Below are 27,925 nucleotides of genomic sequence, written 5' to 3' on the forward strand. Positions count from 1 at the left end.
ACATCACTGGGTAGCCCCAATGGGAAATGACGCAGCCGTGGACCAGCTTGATAGCTCGTAACGTTCACCTGTAGGTTGGTTATCCTGCTGATCAATGCAGATTAGAAGTTCAAGTTGAGTTTACTGAAGTTTGGTTGGGGAAGAAAAAAAACCCCAGTGATACGATACCAGAAATAATTAAAAAACAAATGAGAATAGCTACCTCCTAAGAACCCCGTACTGCAGGCTGACCTGCAGCACTGTATTGACTGAAATGCATCTCCACTGCCTTAGGCTTTAGGGCTGTAACCGTTCAGTTGCACAAACAAGTTTAAAATGAGATACACAGTGAATTACTGGCAGACTCGTCATCTTTATAGTAGAAGTAGGCAAAACACAAGAGAAGGGACAAAAGCGTCAACTGACCGTTCCGTTTATTTAAAATGACAAAAGAATGTTCCATCAGGGAAAAAAACACTGGCTGTGTAAAGACAAAGCCATTGATTGCTTTAAATCTCACAAGAAAATTTCACCCTCGTCAATAAAACTGGAAGTATAAAAGTAGTGAAAATAAACAGCTGCATACAGAACATGAGTACGAGATGTAGCTCAACAAACAAATACTGGATTTTTCTGTTACAGTAAAGACACACATTCAGCTAGTTATAGTAAGATAAAGGCATCAGGTCACCAGCCGTGATGTTCTGTAGCACTGTTAACCTCAGGGGCCTGGGGCACCAAAAATAAAAGTCAGTTTAAATGGAAAGCATTGCTAAATACGTTGTGTGCTCTAGGTCCTTCGGATTTTCTTTCTCTTGACTGCACGGGGCACATCAGTCTTCCTGGGCACAGCACACTAAATTGAACCAGCCATTTATTTTTCTGAGCAGCAGCTGGTCGATCCAGCGCTTCTGAGGGGCAGCAAAGCAGCACTGCAGTCCCTGTGAGTGACACTGGCCACTGCCACCCTGCCAGGCACTGGGAACAGATGGCAGCGCCTGGAGAAGCTGCAGCAGCGACTGTGTCACGGAGGGGCTGGGGTTGGAGGGGCCTCTGGAGGTCTCCTTGTCCAACCCCCCTGCTCAAGCAGGGCCACCTAAAGGTGCTGTGTGCGGGGTCCTGCGGTCTGTCCCTCCGCTCGGCTGCATCCTAGAGACCAGCTGCTTAAGAGAGCCTTGCCTCTTGACTGCGAGTTGTTAATTATCTTCAAAGGTGCCGAGAAACAAACCTGTTCCTGCTCTGGTAACTCCATCCTTTAAGTGCTAAAGATGGCATGCCCTGCAGCTATTGCTCCGTATAAATTTAACTTCTTCACTTTGCTTTATCCCTAATTGCAAAAACACTTCATTATCAAAGCCTGTAAGGTCTTCTAGCTATTCAAATCAACAGTTAAAACAAATGCCCTGGTTCATAGTACATGAGAAAATGAAGTTCCATTCCACCTGTTCTAACCTACATGGCACATCTGTTATTGTGAAAGATATGAGCGACCAGATCCTCACCTTGCTAGATCAAACAGGGCGAATAAAAACAACCTCCAGCCCTTTTTGCAGTCTTTAAGAGTAGGTCTCGTTTTGGCCGACGCTGCCGCTAGGCAGCACGGCTGCAGCCTGCAGAGGCTTTAGTCTTGGTTGTACCCGTTGAGCTACAAGCTCAGCATGTTCCAGTACAGCTTTAAGGTGGTGGCCTAAGAAGTGCTCTTCGTGAGAAAGGTCGTGCTAGATGTCCTACACAAGGAGACCTTGCCTTAAGAAACAAGCGAACATGAAACCCAGCTAACATTTTCGGCTTATGCTCTCTCGCTGCACCATGCCCTTAGGAAATGATTAAACCGGGTCAAACTTCAGCAGCACGTGGGTTCAGTGTGGTGTATACCTGCAGAGCGTTTCTCTTCTGTGATGCAGATGAAAATTCAAAGCTATGAAATTTCTTGAGAAGTAGTTCCCACAGAAGGTGCAAGCTTTCTGAGCAGAACCTCCGCAGAAGAGCTAGCTTTCCTTTGAAGCCGCCTACATACAGCCAACTATTTTAAACATTAAATTTAACTAATTCCCTTAAACAAAAAAATGCGTGTTTCTCCCATCACTCTTGCCTCTCATTCCCATCTTCCTCTTTAACTCGGCTCTGGCGCAGTATCTCGCCAACTGGCAATTCTTTAACAAAGAACTTCTAAACAAAACCAGTGCACCTAAGGAGGCTGCTCAGAATGCTGTCCATATGCCCATGAGTTAAAAACTGCTACTGGACCTTCAGGTTGAGAAACCAAAGAATCGAAGCGTGTCACCAAGCCATTGACTGCAGAGCAGGATGCGTAAGCTAATCAGCAGTAAAAAGCTCAGCCTTTAAGTTGAATATGCTGAACACATCTGCAACAAGAAAAGTAGATGTCAATTAAACAAGCCAAGTAAAGACCTAATACTCTGCCCTTTACTAACTACAAAGCGCAACCAGGTCCTCGCCAAAGAGCAGCAGATTCACATCTTGGGATCAAACTACCATGGGGGAAAAAAAAAAAAAAGACAACCCCACGCTTCAATTTGGAATTTTTTTCTGAAGTACACCCCAAAAGGACGAGGCTGCTGTCTGTTAACAGGTGGTACCTCAGCAGCGCTGGGACAGCAACGCTTCCAAGCTGCACGCCTGCTCCAGCTTCCCTCCCCACCCAGACCCCTCGGAAGGAGCACAGCCTTATTCCTTCCTGCCCCACGTCTTCCCTCCCCCTCCTGTCCTTAACCCTCATCCCCACAAACAAGGGGAAAGAACAACTGATAGCAATCCCAGTCTAACTCGGGATTCCCAGCTCTTCCTACGCGTCTGAACAGACTCGTTCCGAAGCGTTAGCTTGTCAAGTGTCTGATGTACGTCCGAAGGGAAAAACAAAGGAAAAAAGCACGTCCCAGCTCAAGCCTCCCACAAGGGTTTATGATACATACCACAGTGTCAATCTCTGCTGGGCCCACCATCCGAGACACCTCGTCAAACTCTTCAGGAGACATGGGGAGCAGATTTTCTGGAGACTGGAGCCTGGAGGGGTGGCTAATAGGAGGAGAAGAGCAGGGAAAAACCTTCACTGTAAAAGTGAGGCACATCTGGGCTGCCGTGTCCGGCTCTGAGTCCGGAAGGGCCACTAATGAGGTCTCTTGTGAAGAAGACCGAGCCTGTGTGCAATACACTTTACGAAGCCAGCATGGCTTTAAGCGAAAACTGGGCCTACCCGGTGATCTACATTCTAATGGAAGCCCAACAAGTCTGTAAGAACTTGCTTTTCAAGAAATTACTTGCCAGTACAACTACCTGCAAGTTTCTAGGGTTTTTACCTAAACCTGGTGTTTCGAACACTGCGCTGCATGCACGCAGTGTGATCAGATCCTCTGAGAGAGGAGGGATTTGACAGGAGCGCCTACACCTTAAATACTGTGAATACCCATGAACCACAGCTAAAAAAGTTATGATCAGTTCCTAGAAATCCAGCATTCCACTTACACTTCAGATACGGAGATTAACTCAGTCTTGATGTAGCCATTTCCCTTGGGACCATCCAAATCCATAGGCTCTGGTGCTTCAAGGAGACAAAAAAAAAAAAAGCAAAAAAAAAAAGCTTGGGTTTTTTTTTCAGCAGGTTTACTTCACATTGCCATCTTTATTGTACCAAAAATAAAGCCTGTGACCCAGATAAGGGGCAAGTCTCTCTCATGCATTTTACAGCACTACGGTTAACCTATTCCATTTTTTAGTCAGATTTTCCTTTTTCCTTTTCCCCTATAGAAAACAGGGTACAAAAGCCCTGCTACAGTTTGATGTAGCTCTATCAACACAGCACTATGGTTAATTTATTCCATTTTTAAGACACATTTTCCTTTTTGCTCTTCCCCTATCGAAAACGGGGAACAGAGCCCCCACTAAAGTCTGGTGTAGCTCTCCAACACGTGCTGCCAGGCCGCCCAGGCAGGCCCAGCCCTTGTGCCAGTCCAATGTGAGCCATGGTTCCGGCTGCTAGCAGGAACCTACATCTCCGAAATACCTCACAGGCTCACATGTAAGGGCCAGTGACAACTATTTTTGGGGTTTTTTTGATCTGCCTAGATCTCATGCTGCACCTCTTTAAAACCAGACCTGTTCTTAGCCTACTAAAGCTGTCGCCTTGCAGCTGGGCAGCACTCCGGCGTGCCACAGGCTGCCAGGACACTCCGACCAAGCGCTACCCCTTCTTTCGATGCCACCAAACCGACACAGTGCCCAAGCACCTCAAGCACAGACATCGCACTGACAGCGTACGAGCCATTTTTAGCACTCACCCTCCTTAGGCCTGGAGTAGTATTTGCCAAAGGCATTGTCTTTGGGTATATCTGGGTACAGAAATCTCAGTGGATTTTCAGGAATGTTTTCAGCTGCCATCACTTTGTAGTTGCGAATGATATCGGGGAACGTAACAGCAGAGAGCTCCTTCTTGGTGTACGGTTCTACCGAATGGAACTGGGGCTCTGCAGAGGAGAAAAGCAGTGACTCTTAAAGGTGGTTTCAAAGTTTTTTTCTAAAACTGTCCTAAAAAGCTGCAGCCACTTCCACAAATTCAGAGGTCCCATAAGCAAAAGGCTCGCCTGGATGACACCTACTGTGCCACAGGTAAATATTTAATGCCTCTCAAAAGGAGCATAATTGTTTTGTGGGACAGGAGAGCATACGGGGGGATAGCACGTAGTGATGGCTCCTGGTGCAGTTTGCATTCAGAATGACTGGGGTGACTTGGCTGTGGAAATTAACTGCAGTATTTCATCAACTAATTTAAGTCGCGCTACCTTTTCAACCTTCTTCCAAATGATGTCATTCCAACTCTATTGCCTATCAGGAAGCCTGATCCCAAGATACCACTTGGAGCTTTTATGCATCATAGAAAGAGAAAGATAAAACCTCCCTGAATGTTCCACATACTATCAGCCTTTTCTCTTTACTTGATTTTTGGATGTCTCAGGTATGAAGGCAGCAAAGGGAAAGAAGTCATTCAAGTACATTCAGCAGTTTCTCTTCCAGCTGTTGTAGATCCTGGGCTCATCCAAGTGAATGCTAGCAGCTGTGCCATCCTGGCAGGTGGGGCTGATTTAAGTAGTATGATAAGAGAGGAGCCCTGGCTGGATGGGGTGGGATCTTTTTGCAGTTTTTGAGTCTCCAGGTTTCCTTGAAAAAGGAGGAGAGAACAGTCCAGCTAACTGAAGAAGCAAGCTCCTCATCAGCCTTTTGGAAATTGGTGGAAGGAGAACTGCTTGGAAAATGAAGTGAGTATGTGCTTTATCTATGGAGAATGTGAGGAGGATCAAATGTTTTGGACCATGAGTTAAAGTAAAGCTGTTTGAGAAGGGAGTGTTGTATATGAGGAGCAGTGGGAGAGAACAATAATACAGAGCGCTGAATGTGGTTGTAGCGAACTTATCCTGGGAAATAAATCTCTGATAGGAAGCTGATATGGGTTTGGAGGGAGAAGCAGGTGTGTATGTACTAAGGGTGTCTTGCTAAGAAAGAACTTAAGGAGGGGGGGGAGGCAGCTTGTCCTCAGCAGAGTTCCAGGCCAGCAGCAGTACCTGGGCAGTGTTATCAGCCCCAGCTGAAACCCTGAACAAGTCGCTGTGGGGCTCATGTGCTGCGCTAAGGTCTATGTCTGCTGCCGTTTGTGGCCTGCTGCTTGCGAGGGTGGTGTATCATGTTGGCTCTTGGTGTGGAAGAGTGTGAAGGTTTCTTGTTCTCATGTAAACATATTTTGAAGGCAAAGATGTTCTCTGTTACTGGCTTACCATTTTGAGATCCTTCTACCCACGTAAATGTGATTGCTCCCTCTTTGCTGCTTTCACTGAATCTTAGTAAAAATGTTCCTGGGCTCTGGTCCTTCAACAAAGCACGTTCTTTCTCTTTACTGATGAAACCCATGATGCAGCTGTAATGTTGAAAAGAAAAAGTTTGAGTTTACACCTCAACATAAACCCCAAGTTGTGCTGAGCTAGGTAGAGAAAACTAAAAAGCTTTTGTCACTTGGAAGAGCTGAAATACTTGTAAAAAGCCTCACAGAAGGTTTTATCGGGTGAAGAGCTGGAAAGCCAGCAGTGGGATGGATAGGCTGGAGCTGCCCTGTGGAAGCCATGAATCGCCACAGCTTTCCTCGGCACTGTTCCTTTGGCCTTGTGGCTTATACAAATATTTTTCTGAGCTCAGAATAAGAGAGCTTGTTCTTTACTGTCAAAGCTGGGCTGTGGAGGCAGAAGTGAATTTATATGTAATATGGTTGGATCCCAGCTAGTGGTTTTAACTTCAAAAGTGTATTAAGGAACAGCTGTTTCTCCTTTTTGGCTGATGAAGCAGAATTTGCTAGCTACCAGGTTGTGTTCGTACAGGGGTGGGGTTTGCTTTATTCCTTGCATGCATTTTCTAGATGAGCTATTAAGCCTGTGTGACTAACCTTGCAAATTCACTATGTTCAGCGAATGTCACTGGCGAGGAGGCCAACGGGGTAATTATAGGAAATGAACAGGCAGTGGGGAGCGAGCTGCACAAGCCATACTTGTACTAGGGCACAACCCTGGTCAAACCCCGGGTGATTTGTTTAAAAAGGTCAGAATTTCTTTGGACTGCTTCTTATTCCTTAAAATACTCCATCGATAATGAAGTTTTGAGTACGACTGTCCTTCTGTCCGTTCAGTTAAGAAAAGCGCCTTTTGCAAAAAAACAACAACACACCCACCTAAAATCATGACTTGCTTAGAATTTGAGTTGCTGTAAGCTATCCTGTTTTACGGGGGTTTGTTTTGCTTTGTTGTGTTGTTTTTTTCTTTTTTAAATGGCATGCTTTGGGTAACAAATGTGTTTAGTAGCCAATATCTTGTGTATAATGAAAGTGTTTTGCCTTTCCATGCCTTAAGTATAACAATGCTTGTTGAGGCTGTAATACTTATTCTTTTGTATTCAAGCGGAGTCTCTATCCTAGTGGATACTATAGATTTGTCTCTTTCCCACTCAAGTATCGTTGCAGTTGACAGGAGTTTTCCCTTCAGTTTCCCCTTCTTGCCTTTCTAGGAAACAAAGATCTGTGACTATCCACCAAAGCCAGCTGAGAGGGGGAAACCTAAGAGTAGTAAATCTTTGGGTTTGACTGCGTTCGGGATTTAGCTCGCACCTCTCTTCCATTAAACCCTAAGCAGGGGATTGCCCTCATAACAGAGGGCAATGAGTAACGCTGTTCAAGCCTGTATACTATCAAAGCCACACGCAGAACCAACCCTGCAGGCACACAGCCGTGCTGAGGCGGAACACCAAACAGGACAGAACTGCAACTCTGCTTCAGTAATGGGAGCAGAAGTTCCCACTGCACTGGAGTCTGCTTAGCTAAGAAATACGTAGGTTTGGGCAGAGAAACAAGGCTTGCACTATAAAGGGCTTCGACAGAACCGATCTGGAGCTGGGGGGTAGTAATTGGAAGCTTTCTGCTGAATATAGCAAGACAGAGCAACCCTGCTGTTGTAGATCCTGCAAGCTTGTGGGATGCTAGGATGCTCTGCTGTGAGCGTGCTGTCGACAGGGTTTTGTCACTGTGACCCTGGCTAAACCTGTCTGTGGCAGCAATTACTTAATACTCTACTAAAATCAGTAAAACCTACTTTCTGGACTCATATTGTAGACACAGAAGTTCAGAATCTGGCTGCTGCCACCCTCAGGAGGCTCACCACGATGGTTGCTTGTGGGGTAGGCTTTTTGCTTGTTGGATTTTGTGGTGTATGTTTTGTTGTTTGTTTTTTTTTTAAGATGGATGATGACTTTGTTGTACTTCAGTCTTCCCTGTCAACACAAGAGAGGCTCCGTTTTAGACAGTGGGAAGAACCTACATACAGTGTGAGCAGAGGCAAAAAAAAAAAACCCATCTAACATTCAAAGCCTTGCTCTGTGACTTAAGTGGGACAGCTTGGTCATCTGATGTTTTTGCTTTAAGCAGCTGCCTCATTAGAGGATTCTTCCCTACTAGAATTAATTTGCCTCAGATTTTTCTGGTTGTAGGTTCTATTTTATTGGATCCAAAGTACCTTCTCAAACAACCTTGCAACCTGAGGATGCAACTTGTAGCCTAAATGAAAGGTTGGAGGCAATAACTACATCTTACCCATCATTCCAGAGACACAGGAGATGTTTCTTAATAAGCTCCAGGATTCCCTCAATCCACAACCAAAACGGGAAATTTTTATCATTTATATTTTCCTGAAATTCAGAATAGGGAAAGGTGGGGGGGGAGGGGGGAGAACAGGGATAATGAAACATCAGTTTTATTAAGCAGAAAGGAAGCAAGCTGTCAGTGCTGAGAGCCAGCATCTACTTATTCCAGCATTTTTCTCCCCTTTTTTTCCCCACATTCCCTGTATTCTCTTAGAATTCCTTCTTTCTCCTTCTCTACTCCAGAAGGACAGAAACTATTGGGAATGAAGCATGTACAGAATTCTAGGCAAGAGGCAATGTGAGTGAATGCCTACATGAGCCTACAGTACCCACAAAGCCAGGACCCATCACCTCTCGTGCAATACCACCGGTCTAAGAGCCAGTGAATGGCTCTGGTTTCTGCCTGGGTACTGTCCCTGTTGGCGCTCTTGGGACATCCAAATAATCCAACACTGTGGGGCTTTCAACAAGGCTGGCGAACAGAACAGCTCAGAGACATTTTCTGTTCAAACTCGGATTTCAATTCCTCAGAAGCACTCGTATTAATGACCTTGAGTACCTGTAGGTCACCAGAGCTTTGCTCTGCTTCTGCCTGCTGTCATTTCCCACTTATCTATACCAGTTTAGGGTCTAAAGCCAAAGAAAATGTGATGCAGCCTCCTGCCTTGCTGCAGCCAGTGTTATGAAATCTCATGATGTGGCTTTCTGCCATCACGCTGACCCTCTTGGCTGCCCTCTGCTTAGCCTAATCCAGTTGCCTCTAGTCTGGGAAATGCCCTTCACAATGGCAAAAGAATCGTGCATCTTGCCATGTGGGGGTTTTGTAAAAATTTTCTGTAATAGTTAAACTGGAGAGCTATTCTATTAACAGCAACTGCTTTAATAATAACAAAGATGCTGTGTTTGAAAGATGCGGTTTTCTACATATTTTTATTATAATTATTCTACATTTTTATGTGACTCAAAAGCAATCCAAAATCATCTGCTCCTTGCTGTTACAAGCCCTTTTTCCTCTTGCTACTTTAACCTCACCACTAAAACCTCCCACAACCATATAAACTCTAGAATAATTTGGGTACACTTCTGAAAAAGAAAGCACCAGGCGGTGGGGGGAACAAAACCCAACCAACCCAAGAGTTCCCTCTTCATCTCAGTTTTGAAACTGTGTTCATACCTTGCAGAATCTTGTCCAAGGAATAAGGCCATCGTGAGATCCTCCGCTTGTTGGCCCTGAACAGAATAAACTGACTTCAGTCATGTTGTGCAAGTTACTTAGGCTGGAAGGAAAGCACCTAAAGCACCAAGTTCTCGGCGTTTATCTACAATTCTGAGCTGTTGTACTAAGCAAGAAAAGAAAAGGACTACTGTGTTTTCATGACTAGGGCAAAGAGGGCTTGCAAAGTTCCCCTCTGGAGAAGTTTGCATCAGAATGACCAGATGTATTAAACAGACCTTGCATAATGGGAACCAACTTGTTCTGAGGCGTTCTGTGCTGTGCTACACCTAACACTTGCCAGTTTCAAAATGCTTCCAGGAAGCAGACTGAAATCTTGCACATCTCTTCTCCAGCAGAACGAGAGAACTGCAACCCATAGGCTTTGCTGTAGGAGCGCAGCAGACTCTACAATATCTTTCTGGGATTAAGCACTTTTTCTCCGTTCTGGTGACTTCTGGGCTCTTGCTCCAGAAACTCTTGACTCCTAGGTCTGCCCCAACCACAGACTCGCGTCATTCCTGTTGCAATCATTTCCCCCTACCTTGTTTTTATGTTAGTGTTTCATAACCATGTTCAAACAGCAAAGCAAATCCTATGCTGTGACTACAGTAGCTAGCTAGCGCTTTGAGGACCCTGACTGTATTCGGAGCCAAATCCTTTCTGTTACAGATCACACTACGTGTTTCAATGAAGTCGGGCGTATGCTGCTTTTTCCTCTAATCTCCCTAAAATATATATAGGATTAGGGAGCTGGTTTCTGTGCCGCTAGTGTTAGAGAGCAAGATTCTGTCAACTTTCACATCACAAAACCAGCAGATGAGTTGTATCCTGGCACCCTGTTAGATTCTGTGTCCCCTTGCACTAGTGAATCCTGAATATAGGAAAAAAAAAAATCCAGGTTGTTGAACAGTCTCAGTAGTGAACTACTTTTAGCTGTAGAGATTTAAATAGCATCCTTGCTGCTACCAGAGCTTGACAAAACCTCTGAAGTTCTGAAATGCTAAGTGACTACAGAAATGTGTCAGTGGTCACTTTGTCTTCATGATGGTTAATTAAACTAAAGAAATTACTCTCCCAGAAGAGTTCAGAAAAAGTAATCTATTAAATCGGTAAGCTTTTTGTCAGATCTTATGTCTTGGGGAAATTAAAGGAAAAGACTACTTGAATGCTGTACTTACCACCTAAACCCACTAACATCAAATCCTTTTAAATATAAATGCTTCCTGAAACCTAAATTGGTAGAATATGCTGAAACAATGGTATCTTAACCTAGTCTACTATGCAAACTCAGTAGCGGTGTCAAGTGCTCTGCCTATCAGGCAAACTGACAAGGAGTTTGGAAACAAAGCTCGTGGCTGATTAGGCTTTTACTAAGGACTCTTGCTTGGGAGATGTTCCATTTGATGTCCTTTAAAAGTTTCATAGTGTTTGCATTTTGGTATTGCAGCTGTATTTATGCTGTTAGAGTAAGCCCCCACCGTAGTTGGGGGCATGTGTGAAATTAAAATTAACGGAGATGGCTTAAAAAAAAAGTCAAGAAACAGCCACACCTTGAAGATTGACTGAACATGTGCACTACTTTAGTGGCTCTTCAAAAGGCAAAAGTAGCCCCAATCTGCCTTGCCCTAATACATAGGACTTAAGTTAGAACTGTGGATTTTCTCATGACCTGACCTTCATCTACAAATTCTACCATACTGAAAACTGGAAAACGCTTCACTACTCTAAAGTGATACTGTATGAGGGGAAAAGGTGTGAGAGGAAATGAAAACTTAAAATAAGATTGCAGTGAAGACGTAGCTTCAATTCAAAGAGGACATCTGTGATGGAAGCAGGCCATACCAAGTAGCTTCTCTCCCAGCATGCTCAGCTGATCTGCATTAAGTCCTCTCTTTGTTACAGAAGAAAACTGCCAACTCAGAACTTCAGAAAGTTTAGACCACTTTGCATAAGGTGGATTCAGAAAGAAGGACAAGTTCTAGAATGGAAGGGAAAAATACAATCTATAGTTAATAAACATTGATTTTTGGAATGCCGTTTAAATTAATAAGTGTATTGCCAAAACAAAACGAAGACTTAAGAATGGATGTCAGCTTGAGACAGCTCAGCGAGTGCAGGCTGCTAGTCTGACGGGGGTAGGCACTCTTTACCAGGAAAAGCAAAAAGCAACCTCTGGGGCTCTGCTTTGGATGTGTCTTCTCCCACTGGGTAGAATTCCTAGATTACTCAAATGCGCTGTATTTTAATTCTTGAATGTTTGGCTTCTCGCTGTGTACTGTATACACTAACACAATGTATACTATCCTTATGTGGGATCTGAAGGTTGCTCTGTTTAGGATAGGGAAGTCACTGTGCCTCTTGCTACACCTGAAAGCCATTAAGAGTTACTGCATGGAAAAAATATAGAGACAATGCTTGAAAATTACACGTAGCATTTCTGATGCATTTTTTGGGGGTTTGCAAATACCTTGGGGTCAGTAGATAGCATGTTGAACCATAAGATAGAAGCCCATCCGCTTGGAAGCTGGCTCACGTTTGAGATCACAACAATGGGAAGGGAAGCTGTCTGAAAGGGTACAAAAGGAAACATGTCAGACTACCGTGCGCTGCCACTGCAGTCCTCCTCTAGATTATCCTCAAACACACTGCCATCGTAAGTCCCTCCTTGCATGGTCTTCACTTTCTCACTTGAAGTTTGCACGCAGGGAGAAAATGTTAGTATGATGAAATGCTAGAAAGACTTAGGTGACTTTTATCTGATGAAGACTTTCATTTAGTGTCAGATATGATAGCACTGATAGTAATGGTACATAGCATATTGCTTCTGAAATAAAGGGAAATGGATACCTAGAGCTTACAACATAGGGTTGGTTATCAGACAGCCTGCAAAGAACACCTACTCTTATTTACCCAGAGATCTGACAGCATTCTCACTGCATGTGTCTATACAGAGATGTTGTGGAATCTCATTCATATAGTTTGAAATAACTGAAAGTGCTTGATAGCCAGCGCTTTAAAAAAAAAAAGTTTATATTGTCAGCATGAGTGAAATACAGGAATTAAAGTCTATCTGTTTCATGTAGGACATACCTCTAGGTCTATTACCAAGCCAGGCTGGCACAGCTGTGTCTCAAAGCTCAGAGAGTGAAGCTCTTCTGTTACAATGAGAGGACCCTTAAAAAGAAAAAAAAAAAGAAAAAGAAAAAAGGGAAAACCTTTCAGGGACTGAAAACTGCCTGGGGGGAAGGTAAGGGGATTTATCATGGTTGGGGGGGAACCTTTTCTGCCTAAGGTTACTTGCTCTAGACTTCAGAAACAGTTTACAGGTCAAAGTCAAATGATGCTGCTGACTTCCTAAAACTGCCTGTTAAAATTCGTACTCTCTAAGCACCTTTTTTGGTTGTTTGTGGGGTTTTTGGCTCCTACCTAGAAGCCACAGAAAAATCTGTCCTTGCCAGAAAGTCCTAACCAAAATGTTTAAGCTAGATGCCAGTGAGGGAGAGTCCAGAGGAACAGCATTCTGGCAGTAGTTCTTGCTTGTAGATGCCTCCTACGTGGATCACTTCCTAGAAGCCCTGAACTCCTATTGATTGATCTGTCAACCTGTGTGTTTCTTCATCAGGCTGAGTGGAGAATTGTCTCAAATGTTTGTGCTGCTTACCTCATTTGTTCTGCTCCCTGCATTTTTCTGTTCTTTCAGTTGCTGCAAATGAACAAAAAAAACCCGTCACTTGTTTATATCAGCCACAAATGAAAGTGGTAGAGGATGGAAATGCTTGCATGCTCTAGTTGATCAACTGTATGCAAACTGGCTGCACTAGTGTCTGATTCCATTTGGGTCGAAGCTGTGAAAGCCGTAGGATTAAACTATAGGTAACTACTACTCTTTTATATTCATCTGTGAAAACAGATATTGCACCGTTACGATGTAATGACTTTATGTAAGAGGCCTTGTAAGAACAGCAGTGTGAATCGGGAAGGATCAGATGAAATACTAGTTACCAAAGTACCCTCTGAACTGGACAATAAAGTCCAGACAGTGTCTGTTCTGAACAACATTTCCAGGATTTTTTTCTTCCTCCTCCAAAGAACTCATTGCAACACAAGCTCCATAGTAGAAAATACTTTTCTACATAGTAGAAAATGCATTTCTGGCCCTACTTCAGCGACAAAAGATACAGCACTTCAGTTGATCCAAAGATTTCAAAAAGGGAAGAACAAAGAAAAAGGGGAGATGATCACAGTTCCTCTTTTACAAAAGTAAACAGTGACTTCAGTAAGAGCAATCTCTATCCTTCCTACCACACCCTCTACCCACACAATTAAATGGATGTGCCAATAAAAAAATCCCCTACCAAGTGCCTGAATTCTGCTGCTAGACTTCCATTAGTAGATTCCTCCATGTTCATTACTTTTGTGTTTGTTCCCAAAATATTAAATTTCCTGAACCTGCATGAAGACAGAAAAGAATTGAGTCTCAAATTCACTGAAAAAACCCAACATTAATATACCGAACTGCGATGCTACATACCCTTTGACTGAGTTCTTCTCGGTTACATCTCTGTCAAAAAAAAAAAAGACAAAAATATTTCAAAGATGTTGCCACAGACTAAGTGTTTTAGCAGCTGACAGCTGATGAGAACTGGTTGAAGCCTTTTGTGCACAAGAGGAGGCAATTGGTTCAAGCAGTCAAATATTGTGCTATGCAGGCTGTCTTTAACTGAGGCTTAAATTTTGCTATGAGGGTCTCATAATCAAAGTCCTTTTACCACATAGGTTTCAACTCTTGCTCTGAGGAAAAAAAATATAGCTCTGTCATTCTAAATTTGCTTTCAAACCATACAATATTGCAGAATAAATTGCTGCATCACTTGAATTGGTTTTCCCACTTCTCAGGATTTTACTGAGTTGCATTATATCTGGTGCAATTCTCAAAGCCTCGGCTCCCACATCCACATAAGAATTAGTTTTCCTTTTCCCTACTCCATGCAAGTTTCTGGACCTCAGAGCTGTCTCAAGCGAATGGAATGCCCCCTAAAGACTTGAATGGGAAGACAAAACCTCATCTGCTTTCTTAAAAGCACAGCCACTGTCATTATTTTGGAGACAGTGTTACATTTATTTCCCTGCCCTTTAAGTAAATGCTGAATTCATCTGAACTGTATTGCTCATAAAAAGCTAAACTTGCTTACAAAATATTGGTAATAGTCTGTTTAGATTGCTATTGCTATAGTTTTTCACTAGTTAAGGATGTCTCACATGTTAAAGGTAGACTCGTTTATACCCCTAATTCAAAGACAGCTTTAGGGGTAGCTAGACTCATCACTAGAGGCTACCCAAAAAGGAAGGTATTTTAAAGACACAACTAAATTATGTGACTGAAAACAGTTTCTACACTTTCACCTAGAGCTAGCCCAACTGAAACATCTGCAACAGTGAAGTTTAGAAGTGCACATGCTGCTTAAGTGCTGCTCTGTGCCCGCACTCAGCAGAAGCGAGCTCTCCTTGGTGCATCTGAGCAGAGCTGGTGGCAAGAAGCTGAGGCCGTCTGTACTTTGTGACATTTCTCTAATGGCAGAAAGAGATTTAGAGCAAGGGTATGGGTAAGAAAAAGGGAGGATGGGATGTACCTGCTGCCACGGGGAACCAGCCTGCTGCTGGCCAACTCGGCACTTAAAAATATGACAGCCTTTTGGATTTCTGAACATGGGGACTGTTTACTATTAATGTATAAAGGGATGAGAAAAATGCAACATACTTATCAAATAAAACTTTCACTTTCAAGTTGTAGTTCAATTCCTGCAATTTCACCAGCAACCTGGAAAGAGGGGAAAAAAAAAACCAAACCCAAACTATTGCCAATTGCAAAAGATAGGTTCTCTGCTATCGTATTACTTATCACAGATATACCTGAGCTGCACAACTCGGGGCCACATGCAGGCTCCAGGCTTGCTTCGTACACGATTGTAATTAAAAAGGAAACTAGATGGGCAAATGAGTTATTCTTTTGCATGACTAAGTGCTCTGGTTGTGTTTCTCATACACTCAATACCCCCCATTTCTGGTAAAGAGTAGAAGCTGACTGCAAGTTAAACTTTGCTAGAAGATGCCCCCACGCCACATGGAGCCTGCTTCCTTTTGACCGTAGCACTTGGGCTACAGCGTAAGATGTGCAACGTGCTCTGCTGGAGGAAGCCGGTGACATGAAAGGCTTACCACGCAATGAGTGGGAAGGGGAAAACATACCTCAGCTTTACAGTAAACTGTACGCCTGTCTTCAGGACTAAAGGCCTCTGCGGATGTGTTGGCATGCAAGGCTGCCTCTCTACCACAAAGGAGCTATGGAAAGAACAGATTAAAGGCACTCTGATTTATCAGTGTTCTTAAGGAATAAGAAATTGCATAAAAAATTAAACTTTACAGGAATGGTGATTTACCAGCAGTACTATATACTTCATTTGTTCAATTTCAGTCTACAGAGATTGTAATTTTCTTTCATTTCTGTTGATGGGGCTAGAAATATTGCGAGCATAAAGTGATTTCATGTGGCTTGGCTTTGTCTAAATAAATTGATGGCTTGAGAAGGGAGACTGCTACCTCAAACTTCCCTGAAATCCAACAGTATGTAAACACTGAGGTACGTAGCATAACACACGTGAGGAATGTTGCTTCCTTTGCCATTCCCAGTGCTCACTAAATTCTTCTGGTTACAGTGCTATGTCAAAATAGGTGCCCAAGAGCTAGATTAAGCTATGTGCGGATTTGATGAGGGCTGGCTAAGCCCACAAACCCCTGAGGCCAACCTGTTCTGGTAACAGCCTAAACTGCTGCCATCCCTAGCATCTTTTTATGTAACACTGTGCTAGGTAGATACAAATCCTGAAGCGTTTCTAATGCTACAGAGTCCTAGGCAGCATGGAGACTTTTCCTTCCACTGTAAGCACAGGCAAGATAACTAAACAGCAGCTGGATTTCTACAGCTCTTCACTGCCATCACTTCACTGAAAAGCAGTTCCAATGAAAGGCAAGTGGTCAAAGCACCTGAACGGGACTATAGAAATGTGGGTTCTGGACCCCTGTAACAGGGTGTTACCTACTGTATCTAAGTCCTTGCTCTTTCCTGCTAGGTTAAAGTCTTCTACAGCATTGATTTTTGTTTGTTGTATGTTTATGGAATGGGACTCTGGTCTTATGTGGGGCAACTATCAGCTATAGTAACTCACATCCTAGAGATGACACAGCAGTAGTGCTGGCCTCTCCATGCTGGAGACAAAGGATGTGTCCAGAGAAAAAAGGGCTGAAGAATCTAGTGTGTATTTATCTTGGGCACAGCTTGGTGCTGCGGGTGGCTTCTTGCCTCTATTTACTTGAATTTTGCAGGGCTGAAGCTTAAAGCACAAAAAAACACTACGAGTCTGATTCTGTAGTCAATGTAGACTGTAGTTAGCAGGAGCTATGATTAAATGACTGATTACAAACCTTTCCATGAGCCTAAACCTGTGGAAAACCTAGATAGGGTAAACATCAAAGCCAGTCAGTTTACTGTTTGTGACAAGCCCTGGAAAACCTCAGAAAATGCCAAATTAGCATGCAGGAAATACTGAGGGAACAGAAGGGAAGGTGTTCTCCATCCATTTATTCATGCAAGCACAAAAAGACTCTTCTTGTCTGTTACCTTTGGATGAGCTGTTTGAACAGACTGTATGTTCGATCCTGCAGAACTTGTTTATTTTTTGTGATGGGATCAGGGTCATAGGTAAACTTCTGTTCCAGTTCCTCAAGCTTTTTGAGCTGCTGACGAACTTGCTGTAGACTTTCAGCAACAATGGTGAACCTACAATTACAAAAGCACGCTAAAAGTAATAAGATTGTGTATTGTAATAGTGCTGAGACACCAGCCAGGTGACTGTCCCTAAGGACTAGGCAGTGCACAGAGAACACTTTTCACCCATTGGAAATATGGTGAGGTAATAAAATCAATGAAACATAGTTATGCTGTGACAGAATAAAAATGCGTAATATAAATAATCGGTGTATTTCACGGATCTGGTGTTCCTTCATAACACGCTTGCAGGTTCCTGTCCGCTGCAGTTCTTGACTACGACTTACCAGTTCTGTAGCTGGTCAAGACAGGCGTTGGGTGGCCCACCAATGCACGCAGTCTGCTGCCTGTGCTTCCACTCCACCAGCTCCTCGTTAATAAGAGCACTCTGAGTATGCTCTGTGGTGTTCAGCAGCTGTACTATCTTGTTCACTACTTCCTATAGAGAGTATTAAATTACCTTGTTTATTAAAAAGACTTCATACAGGAAAACTAAGTACTGTTTTAGCTAATGCTATCTGTCTCTCAAACCTCTGCAAGCACCTCAAAGTAATAGTTTCTGTCAACAGAGGATGTTTCCTAGAAACGCATGCATTTTAGCTGGAGGATTTGCTAGATTAAGTGGAGAAACAAAGCATAGTCGCTATTGCTAAATTCTGAAGAGCCAGTGTATCTTTTCCATGTCTTTCCCAAGTGTATATCTGGGATCACTCAGTACTTGCTGTGGATTTGAGCACTGCAACAAGAGGGAGCGTACTAACTCCATTAGAGCTGCAAATTTTTAAATCGTTTTTTTCCTCAAGAACATGACTATTGATATGACACTTTCCCTCTTGTTGTTTGTCTAGTTTTACCTGACAGTGATAAAAGTTGCTAGAAGAGAAATAAAATTGCTTACAGGGATTCTAGATTTTTAGTCAGGATGGACAAAATGAAATCTTACTTTAACAGATAATAATAGAAAACTTTTCTATTATAATTTATGTCAATCCAATGAAAATGAACATGTGTTCAAAATGAAGTGCTGTTGCCTTCTGAAAGAAAATTTGAGCACTACCTTTCTCTTGAGGTCAAGTGATAAAAACATCTTCTTGAGATTCATCTGTTCTTTCTTATATTCTTCCTGTGACCCACCGTTGGACTCATGCTCTGTAAAAAAGTCCAAATCGTGTACATGAGGACCTGCCTGGCCAGCATCAAGTGAAGTGTATCTTTAAAGCTTAAGGGAGGAAATGTTTACTATCTCCTAGATTTTTTTTTTTTGGATTCCTCCTTTCCCGCTTCTGAAAGGACAGAGTCTGCAACTAAAGCACTAATGCAAGGAAAAGCCACTATCCCAGCAAAGTAATTGAGATGTGAGTTTGCTTGCTTTTTAGTGCAAGAACCTTATGTAAAATAATGATTATATTGTGTAAAGATACACACTGAGCAATTTGTTCTCGTGCTGACTTCAGGTGTTAATCATTCACATTACCTAACGGTTAACTTCTGTTGCCAGGTTATTTCAAGGGAGGCTGTTCGGAGCCTCCTGAGGCAGCACAGGCAGACAGGTCCTACAGTCGCCCTGGCTACCACCTCTGCTCCCCACCGACCTGAGGGTAGGGGTTCCTGTCTGCCTCACACAAGTGCTCCCTGCCCCCGAGTACAGAGAGCAAGATCCTGGTTCAGTGCTCCCCTTGGGATCTTCTGAACACATCCCTCTTCTGAGGGATGATCAACTGCCAATTTGTATTGGAAACTGAAGCCTTTTCTAGAACAAAGTAGCCAAAAAAAGAAAAAGGCAGGTCTATATAATAAAACCAGTGTGACCTACAGCTGCATGTGCTTCCCTCAGTACACAAGAAAATACAAAACTTGAAGCAGGAAGGCATTTGTGAAATACAAGATGGCAAAGAAAAGCCTAAACTTAACTATTTAGGTGTATGGTTGAAGAGTGACAGAATCTATAGGGCTTGCAGCTTCTAGCAGCAAAGAGATATAAAGGACAAAGGAATGCTGTCTGTGTTAAAAAAAGAGGCTCTCTTGTACAAACAGACAGATGCAGAGAATGCATTTTCAGGAATTTAGGTTTTGGTGTAAATTGGCATTAATGGAGGGGCATTATCAAAGTAGAATTAAAGAGGAGGGACGTTCCCAGTATGTTTGGCTACACATCGTTAGGTTTCGTTTCCTGACACAAGGCAGCAGAGTTTATACTCTTACAAATTATATGCAGTAGGGTGTGTCCTTGATAAATTACTCACCTCTATTCTGCAAGGTTTTACACTTAAAGTCATATTCATCTTGCATATCCTCTAATGTCTTGATGTCTTGCTCTACGTCCTATAAAGCACAAATGAAGGGTGGCCACAATTATTCAATATTTTTATGTAATGCAAGACTACTTCTGACTAGGAACTACCTGGTACTAGCCCTTTGCTTCAGAACTGGATTTCACCTCTGTAATGCCCTTTCCTGGAACTCCCAAAGAGGAAATAACCCTACACTTAATCACCTTCTATTCACTCTTCCTCCCTCTTCTCAGCTAACTAAAAATCTAGTGATTTTAAATATATGGCTAGACAATAAGGGCTTTTCCATAAGTTCCAGAGTTTAGAAGAACCTAGGCTACAGTGGAAAAACCTGGAACAGCACACAGCTTTTTAAACAAACTTCCAGATTCTTAGATATTGCTTGGATAAAAGCTTTCTGTCATGACACTACTTGTTAAGATGACAAACGTGTATGTGTTAAATGAAAATCTATCTTCTAGTTTACAACAAGTTGGTCAGTATATGATTTGTTAGTTTTTCCTCAGTATTCCAGATAGGTAAAATGCTTTTGTTGCCAATACTCAGGCACAAGAAATTTGATCTTGCTAAACTAGTCAAATACCAATCTGCATTATGGTGTTACTGACAAACAATTGCTTTCTTTTTTCAATCACTGGTTATAGCCTTGAAAACCAAACCATTACCTGATTTTTATTTGTCCTTTTAGAAGTCTTACGTACTGAAAGCTTTTCAACATTTGTGAATCAACAAACACTACTTTCCGAAGTCATACTATACTTACTATAACGCTGTTTTTTACGGCCTTAACTTTCGCATCAAGCTCCTTCTGTTTGTCCAGCATCCCAATCACAGTGTTCTGTATGCTCCCTACTTCCATCTGAGGGAAGCAAGCAGAACAACAGCAGAAGTCAAACCAGAGTGAACCATGACAGTAAATACTTTTTTTTTTTTATTAATGTAAGCTAGCGGCTCTTGTTGGCAAACAACATGATGAAGCATGCTTGTTCTGATAAATTATACTAAGGCTTTATAACATAAAATCGAGTTCAGGTGAATTTGCAAGAAACAAGGCAGGACTAAAAATGCCAGTTGCGAGGTAATGCTGCTTTTTTTTTTCATCCGTAGCAATATAAAGCTATAAACATATTCTGTTTTCTCTCTGCACAAATCCATTTTTTTTTGTTTTGCTTATCTTCATGTATCTTCTAAATGTGTTTCAAGAAAACCACCACCCTGAAGGCTGGATGATGTCTACATCAGGTATTAGATTCATCCACACTGGATACGGGGAGAAACGGGCTAAAAGCAAGAACAAGATAGGTCTGTTGACAGGCAAAAAGGGTAACTTGGTGTGCAGTTTCTTTCCTACAGGCCATTGAAACACATTTTTAGAACTCTGTAGGTTTTTTGAAAGCTGACCTCAATATCATTCAGGAAGTTTATTGCATGATATTGCTCAGGGAGAGTTGTAGTAATTTGAAAGACAAGATGTACTGTTAATGTGTGGAATGAAACAATTGGTGTTAGAAACTTGCTGTCCCTCCAGTGTGGGACAGTCAGGTATGCATTGTTGGTCTGACTAATGCTTCAGTTTAAGCTAAGGTCATCTAAGGTATTTATTTTGGTAAACTGCAAAAAGTCCCCATCATAGGTTTAAGTCAGACTATTCAGGCGATCTGAGCATACTCTAACATTCTCCTTTTGGTTTATATGATGCTTATTAATTGGCCTTGCTCTGCATTTTATCTTCTCGGCTTTGGGAAATAGGAACACTCACCAGAAAGCAGAGGTAGGGCATGCTGTCGTACCTAGTGCCAACAGTAAGTATAGGAGGACTTATTTCCCTCTTTAATGACTCAAATACATTGTGTGCTAGAAAGCCAGTCATGACTGCTTTTGCCAGAACAGAAACTGAACAGCTGTGCTGCAGCTACAAGGGGTCTGTCAGTCATATTTTTAGTGGAGCTGTTTTGGACACAGTTGTATTGGGTTCCTTGTTGAAAGTCTGTGCCAGGGTGCTCTTGCCACTCTACCAGCTTTGCCCTAAAGGGAAGTATTTCAGTATCACGCTTGGTCAGTCATCACTATCACTATGTAAGTGGATTACATCTAGCTATACAGTTTGCATGCCTTTCCCAACTGCAGAATGTTCTTATTGCAAAACAGTTCTCCTTGCAAAGAAAACACAAAAAGATGAAAAGTCAGAACAGATAAGGAAGGAGAAGAATATGGCTTTACCTATAGTTCAGAGATGGGCTTCACTTAGAGAGAGAAAAAGAAAAAAAAAAAAGAAATACTTGGAGATAACTGGGAAGGAGAATGATGCATCATCTTCCCAGAGAGAGAGTTCACAGAAGCAATAAGGCTCAGCTGCTTAATATGGATTAAATTCAGGAGTAAAATGCAGAAGAAAAAAATCAAATCTTGATGGAGAAATGAGGCAAGCAGTAATTATTAAATTGTGCTCATCAGATTTATTACATCAGGCTATGCTACAGAAGCATTAAAAAAAGTGTAGCTTTTACATCAGTCAAGGAATAAGAATTACTTCCTGGCCATTTCCCCTCCAAAAGCTTCATACAGCACAAACAAACCACACTGTCCAGCTGTTGGTGTTCACTCTTCCGTCTTTAAGAAACAGGGCAGAGAGAGAACAGCCTGTTTCCTCTTTCAGTCTTCTTCTGGTCCCTCTGTCCCAAATAACAAAGGATAGATACAACCACAGTAAACATTCAAAGACTTGTTACCTGATTTGACAGCTGGGCACTGTTCAGTATTTTTCTCTCTTCCTTCAGACAGTTGTAGATGATCATTGCCATATGTATTGGGTCTTCTTGGAAGTTATCCTGGCATTAGAGACAGTATGTTGTTAAAAGTTCCTACCCATAACTTCCTGTCCCTCACTAAACCGATCAGCAAAAAGATCAGGGGGTGACTGTGAGCCTTGGGGCACACGCTGGCCATAGCGTGCTCCAAGCCTACAGCAAGTGTGACAGCTGAAACTATCTCCAAGAATGAGTTTCTATTTTTAGTTCATCAGTGTACAAAGAGATGGGACTTGGCACAAAATGGGTAGGGGTCAGAGACGGTAGTGGGAGAAGTGAGATACTACCCTACAATCCGGGAGAGAGCTCGTCTCTTGAGAGCCATCCTCCCACAGCTCTGAAGTACAGCTGCTGGTTTTGAAGAGCAGTTGTTCCAGTTTGATAGGTACAGCTCTTGCTCAGTGGTGCAGAGGGGATCTGTTACCTGCTGCTTATGGACACGCAGTCAAGGCTGGATACAAATTCAACCTTATTGTTCCACAGGCATATAAAATTGAAACATGCTCTGGACGGAGTACTGCCTGTGCTCCGCTCAGAACGGGGCTGCCCCGAGGGGTCACCAGGCCTTACAAGTACAGCCTGGTCATGTCTCCTCTCCTCAGAAAACAGTCCCCCAGTCACTGACGTGTGGTGAGGAGAAGCTAGGTGTGTGGGCAACAGGCTGTGGAGAAGGTGACTCTATGGAAAAGCCCTACAGGGAGGAGGGGAGGACTAATGAAAGTAATCAAGCCCACTAAGGATATGCTCCAACTGCCACTTGCTACCAATTACTTTGGCCCTTGTCTTTGTCAGTACAGTATGGTGCACAGAAGTGCTGTTTAATGACAAGTCCTCTGCTATTAACTGTAGCTCTGCAGTTAAACGGGCAGGATTTCTTCCCGTGTTTCTTCTGCATCAGCTTATTGGGATGCTGAGGAAACCTGCTGGGCAAGGGGTGGGGTAAGTGAAACTACATTCGAGTAAGTGCTCCAAATAAATATAGCAAACACCTTGCAAACTACAACTTCCTTTTTCCTCGAGTTCTCAGAAACTGTAACTGTACCAGTACTGAAATGGTAACTTTATAACTGTAGCCAATTAAAAACAAAAATGGAGCAACATTTGAATTCTGGCTTTTAAATTAAGATTCTCACACATTCTCTGCGAAAATCCCTCATGGTAGGGTAGTTTGCTTAAAGGCATCCAACTGCACTACTGAAGCAATTCAAGCAAATGTGCAGGCATTATACCCCAGGCGTACCTGAAGATTACGTTTGCTCTTCCTTATGTTGTGTTGCAGCAGAAAGTTGTTTTCTATCAAGAATCGACTAAATTGATCATCAAGTTGTGAGAGCAGGTCGTGGAATAACACCGTAGCAAAAGATACGTTGTTGGCTGCATGTTCCCTAGAACAATTTAAGGCATGCTTGTGTTAAACACACTTTCAACACCGTGTTCAAGAAATGCATACAGGACTAATTTTTTTAATTCCCAACTCCAGTTGTAGCAGATGCAAGCAGTAAGAATTGCCTTCAAATATACACCAGTTTCATTCTCTCAACTTTGACTTTACTTTCCTTGACACAGAAATGTTTTTCTCTATTATGCTTGCCACGTTCTGTGCAATTTCATTTACTCATTCCACGCACATCAAGAAGCTAAAAAGCAAACGTGATGCATGTGCATGTTGTACCACTCGTCTAAAAGAAGACACTCCACCAAAATCTTAGCAAAAGTTCAGTATGTGAACAGTGAGAGACTGAGCTGCCAAGGTAGTAATTGATTGGGTTTTAAAACAGCCATTTTTGTTACAGACCAACCAAGGGAAATCGGATATGCTACGTGTTGGGTCCTTCTAGAAAGCCCTGAAGAGGGGCAGGAACACAGGCTACAGCACCCACACAGCTACTGAACTGTCGTACCAGCAAAGGTTCACCTAGCAGCTTGCTTCCCCTGCTGCCTGTAACTGCATTGCTTAACCCACAACCTGACAGCCCACTTCTACGCTTACCAATCCTGGTTTTCCAGCCACTGTGCCAGGTACTGCCTGATTTCCATAGGAAAGCTGTCATCGTATAGCTGGTGAACTTGCTCCAAAAACTTGGAATCAAGTTGCTGTAGCTGATACCACTGAGTCATCCTGAGGAAGGAGAGCGGGAAATAATCAGTGTAAATGTTTTAGTAGTATTTGGACTGAACTAGTGAAAAGTAACTCATTCAAGATTTTCATGAACATCAGCAAAATTGGAGATGTGCTGGCTTTAGCTGGGATCGAGTTCATTTCCTTATAGTAGCTGCTATGGGCTGTGTCTTGGATTTGTACTTAAAACTGTTAAGAGGGTTGTTTTTGTTATTGCCGAGCAGCGCTTACAGAGAGCCAAGGGCTTTTCTGCTCCTCACCCCATCCCACCAGTGAGGAAGATCTGGGTGGGCACAAGGAGTTGGGAGGGGACACAGCTGTGACAGTGGACCCATACTGACCAAAGGGACATTCCATATCATATGGTGTCATGCTGAATATATAAAGCCGGGGGAAGGAGGAGGAAGGTGACGGGGACATTTGGAGTGGTGGTGTTTGTCTGCCCAAGCCCCTGTTATGCGTGCTGGAGCCCAGCTCTCCTGGGATGGCTGAACCCCTGCCTGCCTGCGGGCAGTGGTGAATGTATGCCTTGTTTTGCTTTGCTTGTGCATGCAGCTTTTGCTTTACCTATTACACTGTCATTATTTCAAGCCACGAGTTGCTCTTCTGATTGACTCCCCCATCCCACCCGGGGGCAGTGAGCAAACAGCTGTGTGGGGCTTGGTTGCCAGCTGTGGTTAGACCATGACAGAGGAGTAGGAAGGAAAAGCATTTCCAGCAAACAAAACCGTTTTATTTTCAGCTGTAACAGTTTTAGATGCTAATCGTTAAAACTGAATACAACTTCTTCTGTGTTTAACTTTTTTTTAAACACAAAACACTCAAGTTAGGATAGTGCACTATTCTGTGAAAAATAACTTGAACCTAGATCACACTTCCCTTTGAGAAGTCGCATTTTTCTTTTAAACCCCTTCTCACAGCATTTAGAGTACTGGCAACTGTCATCTTGCTTAGCAGGGATGTGGGAATGAGGACCTGTGTGTCTGACACCTATACTCCGCAGGATCAAGATCCAGTATGTGGAGTTTCACGTTTTGTTGGCACAGGTGTACTCCCATCACCAAGAGCGTGAGTGGAAAAATAAAAGAAACCTCTAGGGGTCCATTTTCAAGGGCTACTTGTGTCCCCACTTGCCTGCTCTGAAAATGGACTAGATCTCAAGCCACTTTAAATGGAGAAGTATTGGAAAGAAAAATTTTCTGCTATGCCCTTGAATTTTCAGGCTAAATTCAAGTTCTGTGTGGAGCGGACACTGGTTACTTAAAATGAACTAATATGACTGAGAGAAGCCACGCTGTACAGTAACACTTCTATGACAGAGTGGCTTTATGTTCTGATGTACAGTCTCCAGCCACAGATCAGTTAGTGGGCTGCAGGCTAGCATCTTGTAGTGGAAATGGCATGTAAAGATATGTCCAAGGAACAGCTCAGGCTGAGAACATGGGTGGTAAGATGGAAGTCCACCTGTAACTTTTTTTAAAAAAGGGTGATTGGACCCATCCAAAGAACAGGGCAGCACTGGGGCAGAGGGCTATCTTGTATGTGGCTTCCTGTCAAATTCATTAGTGTTTCAGTCCCCTCGCCTGCCAAATGGCACATGCTACATAAGAAGCAAATGAGAGTTTAAAAATGCTATTATGCTTAAAGTGAGGGCTTTGAGGATTTTGATGTGCATGGAATTCAGACTATAGGTAACATAGCATTTGTGTATGCTGTAGTGGTACCAAGGCAAACAGTTATATGTGACATTGGTGAGGAAAGCTGGAAGAATTTGTCGAAATGCATGAAGTTAGTCTCATGGGGTTTTTCCCCGAGTGCTTAAATGAAGACTTATTCCACTATTCCTGTGTTTTAAAGCTGCCAGACTAGGAAGGGACTAGGGAGCGGTGGCAGATAACCATACAAAGAGGCGCTTACAGAGCAAAATAATAATTCAGCAAAGATAATCCTTGGGGATGTGAGCAGGGAGACACTGCAAAAGTGGGAAGCTGGCACCTTCCGAGAAGGCATTAGAGACCACCACAGCGGCCCAGGGCTCACCCTGCCGCCTTCGGCCACCTGCCGCGCGAGGTGCTGTCGGCCGCGCAGCCCGCGGGCCGTTCTGCCTGCCCGGGGCACAGCCCGCGGGTGCCCGGGGAGAAGGGCCCAGCTGGGCGCCCCTGACGGGCGGCGAGAGCTGCGCGGGTCTGTGCTCCAACACCCCCGTTCGAGCGCAGCACGCAGCCCTTTCAGGCCTTTGAGCTCTGCAAGCCCGGCCGCTAACCCAGCGCTGCCAGGCCCCCACCGCACCACAGCCCTTCCCCCGCGCTCCAGCGGCGTTTGACCCCGCAGAGCCGCTCCCGGTACCAGGCCCGGGTGGCGGCCGCCGAACCGCGGGCTCCCCGGGAGCGGAGGGTAGGGGGCAGCCCCACCACCCCCGCTCCGCACCTCACACGCTCGCCGCGGCCCGGCCCGCACTTACCCGTAGGTCGAGGCTCCGCTGCGACTCCGCGCCGCGACCCTCGCTCGGCTCTGAAATACCCGCAGAGCCGGGGAGCGGGCGGTCGGCGGCCGGACCAATGGGAGCCCGGCTGCTGAGGCCTCGGCCAATGGGCGCGCGGCGGCGCCGGGCTGTCCCCGCCCACAGCCCCTTCCCTTTCCGCCTGGGGGCGGCGGCGTGTTCCCGGCGCCGCGCTCCTCCCTGCGCCGGCAGCCTGAGGGGAGCCCGCCGGTGCCCGCAGCCCGGCCCGGACAGCCGCAGGCAGAAGCGCCGCGCGTTTAGCGGAGAGAGGTTCGCACCCGTTAAATAAAAAGCTGTCCAGCAGTGCGGCGGTGCTGGCGATAGCCGGTGAGGCAGAAACAGCCTGAGCACCGTCCCTGGGGCCAGGCCTCTGCCAGCTTCTGGCGCTGCCGAGCAGGGCTGCGCTAAAAGTTTAGTAAACGCGCGAGAGAACGTACAGCTGTCGAGAAGGGGCTAAAAGACGGGTTAAAAAGTAGGATTTGTCAGCGCGTGTGACAGGCGAAGGGAAGGCAGGGGCTGCCGCCCTGCAGGTGGGCGACGCTGTTGTGACCCTGTGAGGAGCGGGCTCCCACCCTGTGAGGAATGGAGGCTGTGGGGTGGTTCCTCCTGCCCTAGGAGGAAAGATACCGAAGGGTAAAGCTCGGCGGCGCCTTTAGCTGCGCCGGGCAGCCCCCGCCGCTCCGCCCGCTGAGGCGCGGCTCCCCCGCGGCCAGCCGCCGGCTGGGGCCCGGCCGCCTCAGGAGCCCGGCAGGGCGGGCCGCACAGCGCGCGTGCGCGGGGGGGGCACCGGGAACAGCCGCCACACGTGACTTCTGGGAAGGAGGCGAGGACCCAGAAACCGGCTGGATGAGGGGAAGGCGAAAGTGAAAGTACAGGCGGCCCAGCTTCACCCCCCCCCCGCCCCCCCCGGCGGCCCGTATCGCCTTTCCCAGGGCTAGCTGGCCGCCGCAGCGCTCCGCCCCGGGCAGCCGAGCAGGCGGCCGCGGGCCCCTGGCGTGGTGACACCT

General features: G+C 44.5%; 1 protein-coding gene across 2 annotated transcripts; it reads right to left on the minus strand.

Annotated features, from left to right (window-relative positions):
- Positions 1 to 396: 396 nt before the first annotated feature.
- Positions 397 to 26,989, minus strand: STAT1 (signal transducer and activator of transcription 1). Of its 2 annotated transcripts, XM_037398103.1 has the most exons (24): positions 26,880 to 26,988; positions 24,290 to 24,418; positions 23,540 to 23,684; positions 22,222 to 22,320; positions 20,256 to 20,351; positions 19,445 to 19,523; positions 18,259 to 18,350; positions 17,489 to 17,640; positions 17,055 to 17,213; positions 15,626 to 15,718; positions 15,138 to 15,197; positions 13,911 to 13,940; positions 13,735 to 13,828; positions 13,041 to 13,082; positions 12,470 to 12,553; positions 11,847 to 11,945; positions 11,222 to 11,357; positions 9,338 to 9,393; positions 8,114 to 8,208; positions 5,763 to 5,902; positions 4,275 to 4,460; positions 3,463 to 3,538; positions 2,913 to 3,015; positions 397 to 2,345 (listed from the first exon to the last, which is right to left on the minus strand). In XM_037398103.1, the coding sequence occupies exons 2-24, from the start codon at positions 24,415 to 24,417 to the stop codon at positions 2,322 to 2,324; spliced, it is 2,268 nt and encodes a 755-aa protein (XP_037254000.1). In that variant the 5' UTR covers position 24,418; positions 26,880 to 26,988; the 3' UTR covers positions 397 to 2,321. The 2 variants fall into 2 exon arrangements, with proteins under 2 accessions (XP_037254000.1, XP_037254001.1); XM_037398104.1 differs by lacking the exons at positions 397 to 2,345; positions 2,913 to 3,015; positions 3,463 to 3,538; positions 4,275 to 4,460 and adding an exon at positions 4,895 to 5,151 and having other exon boundaries at positions 26,880 to 26,989.
- Between the last annotated feature and the right edge of the window lie 936 nt (positions 26,990 to 27,925).

This window comes from Falco rusticolus, chromosome 8, assembly GCF_015220075.1.
Source record: "Falco rusticolus isolate bFalRus1 chromosome 8, bFalRus1.pri, whole genome shotgun sequence".
NCBI classification, from domain to species: domain Eukaryota; kingdom Metazoa; phylum Chordata; class Aves; order Falconiformes; family Falconidae; genus Falco; species Falco rusticolus.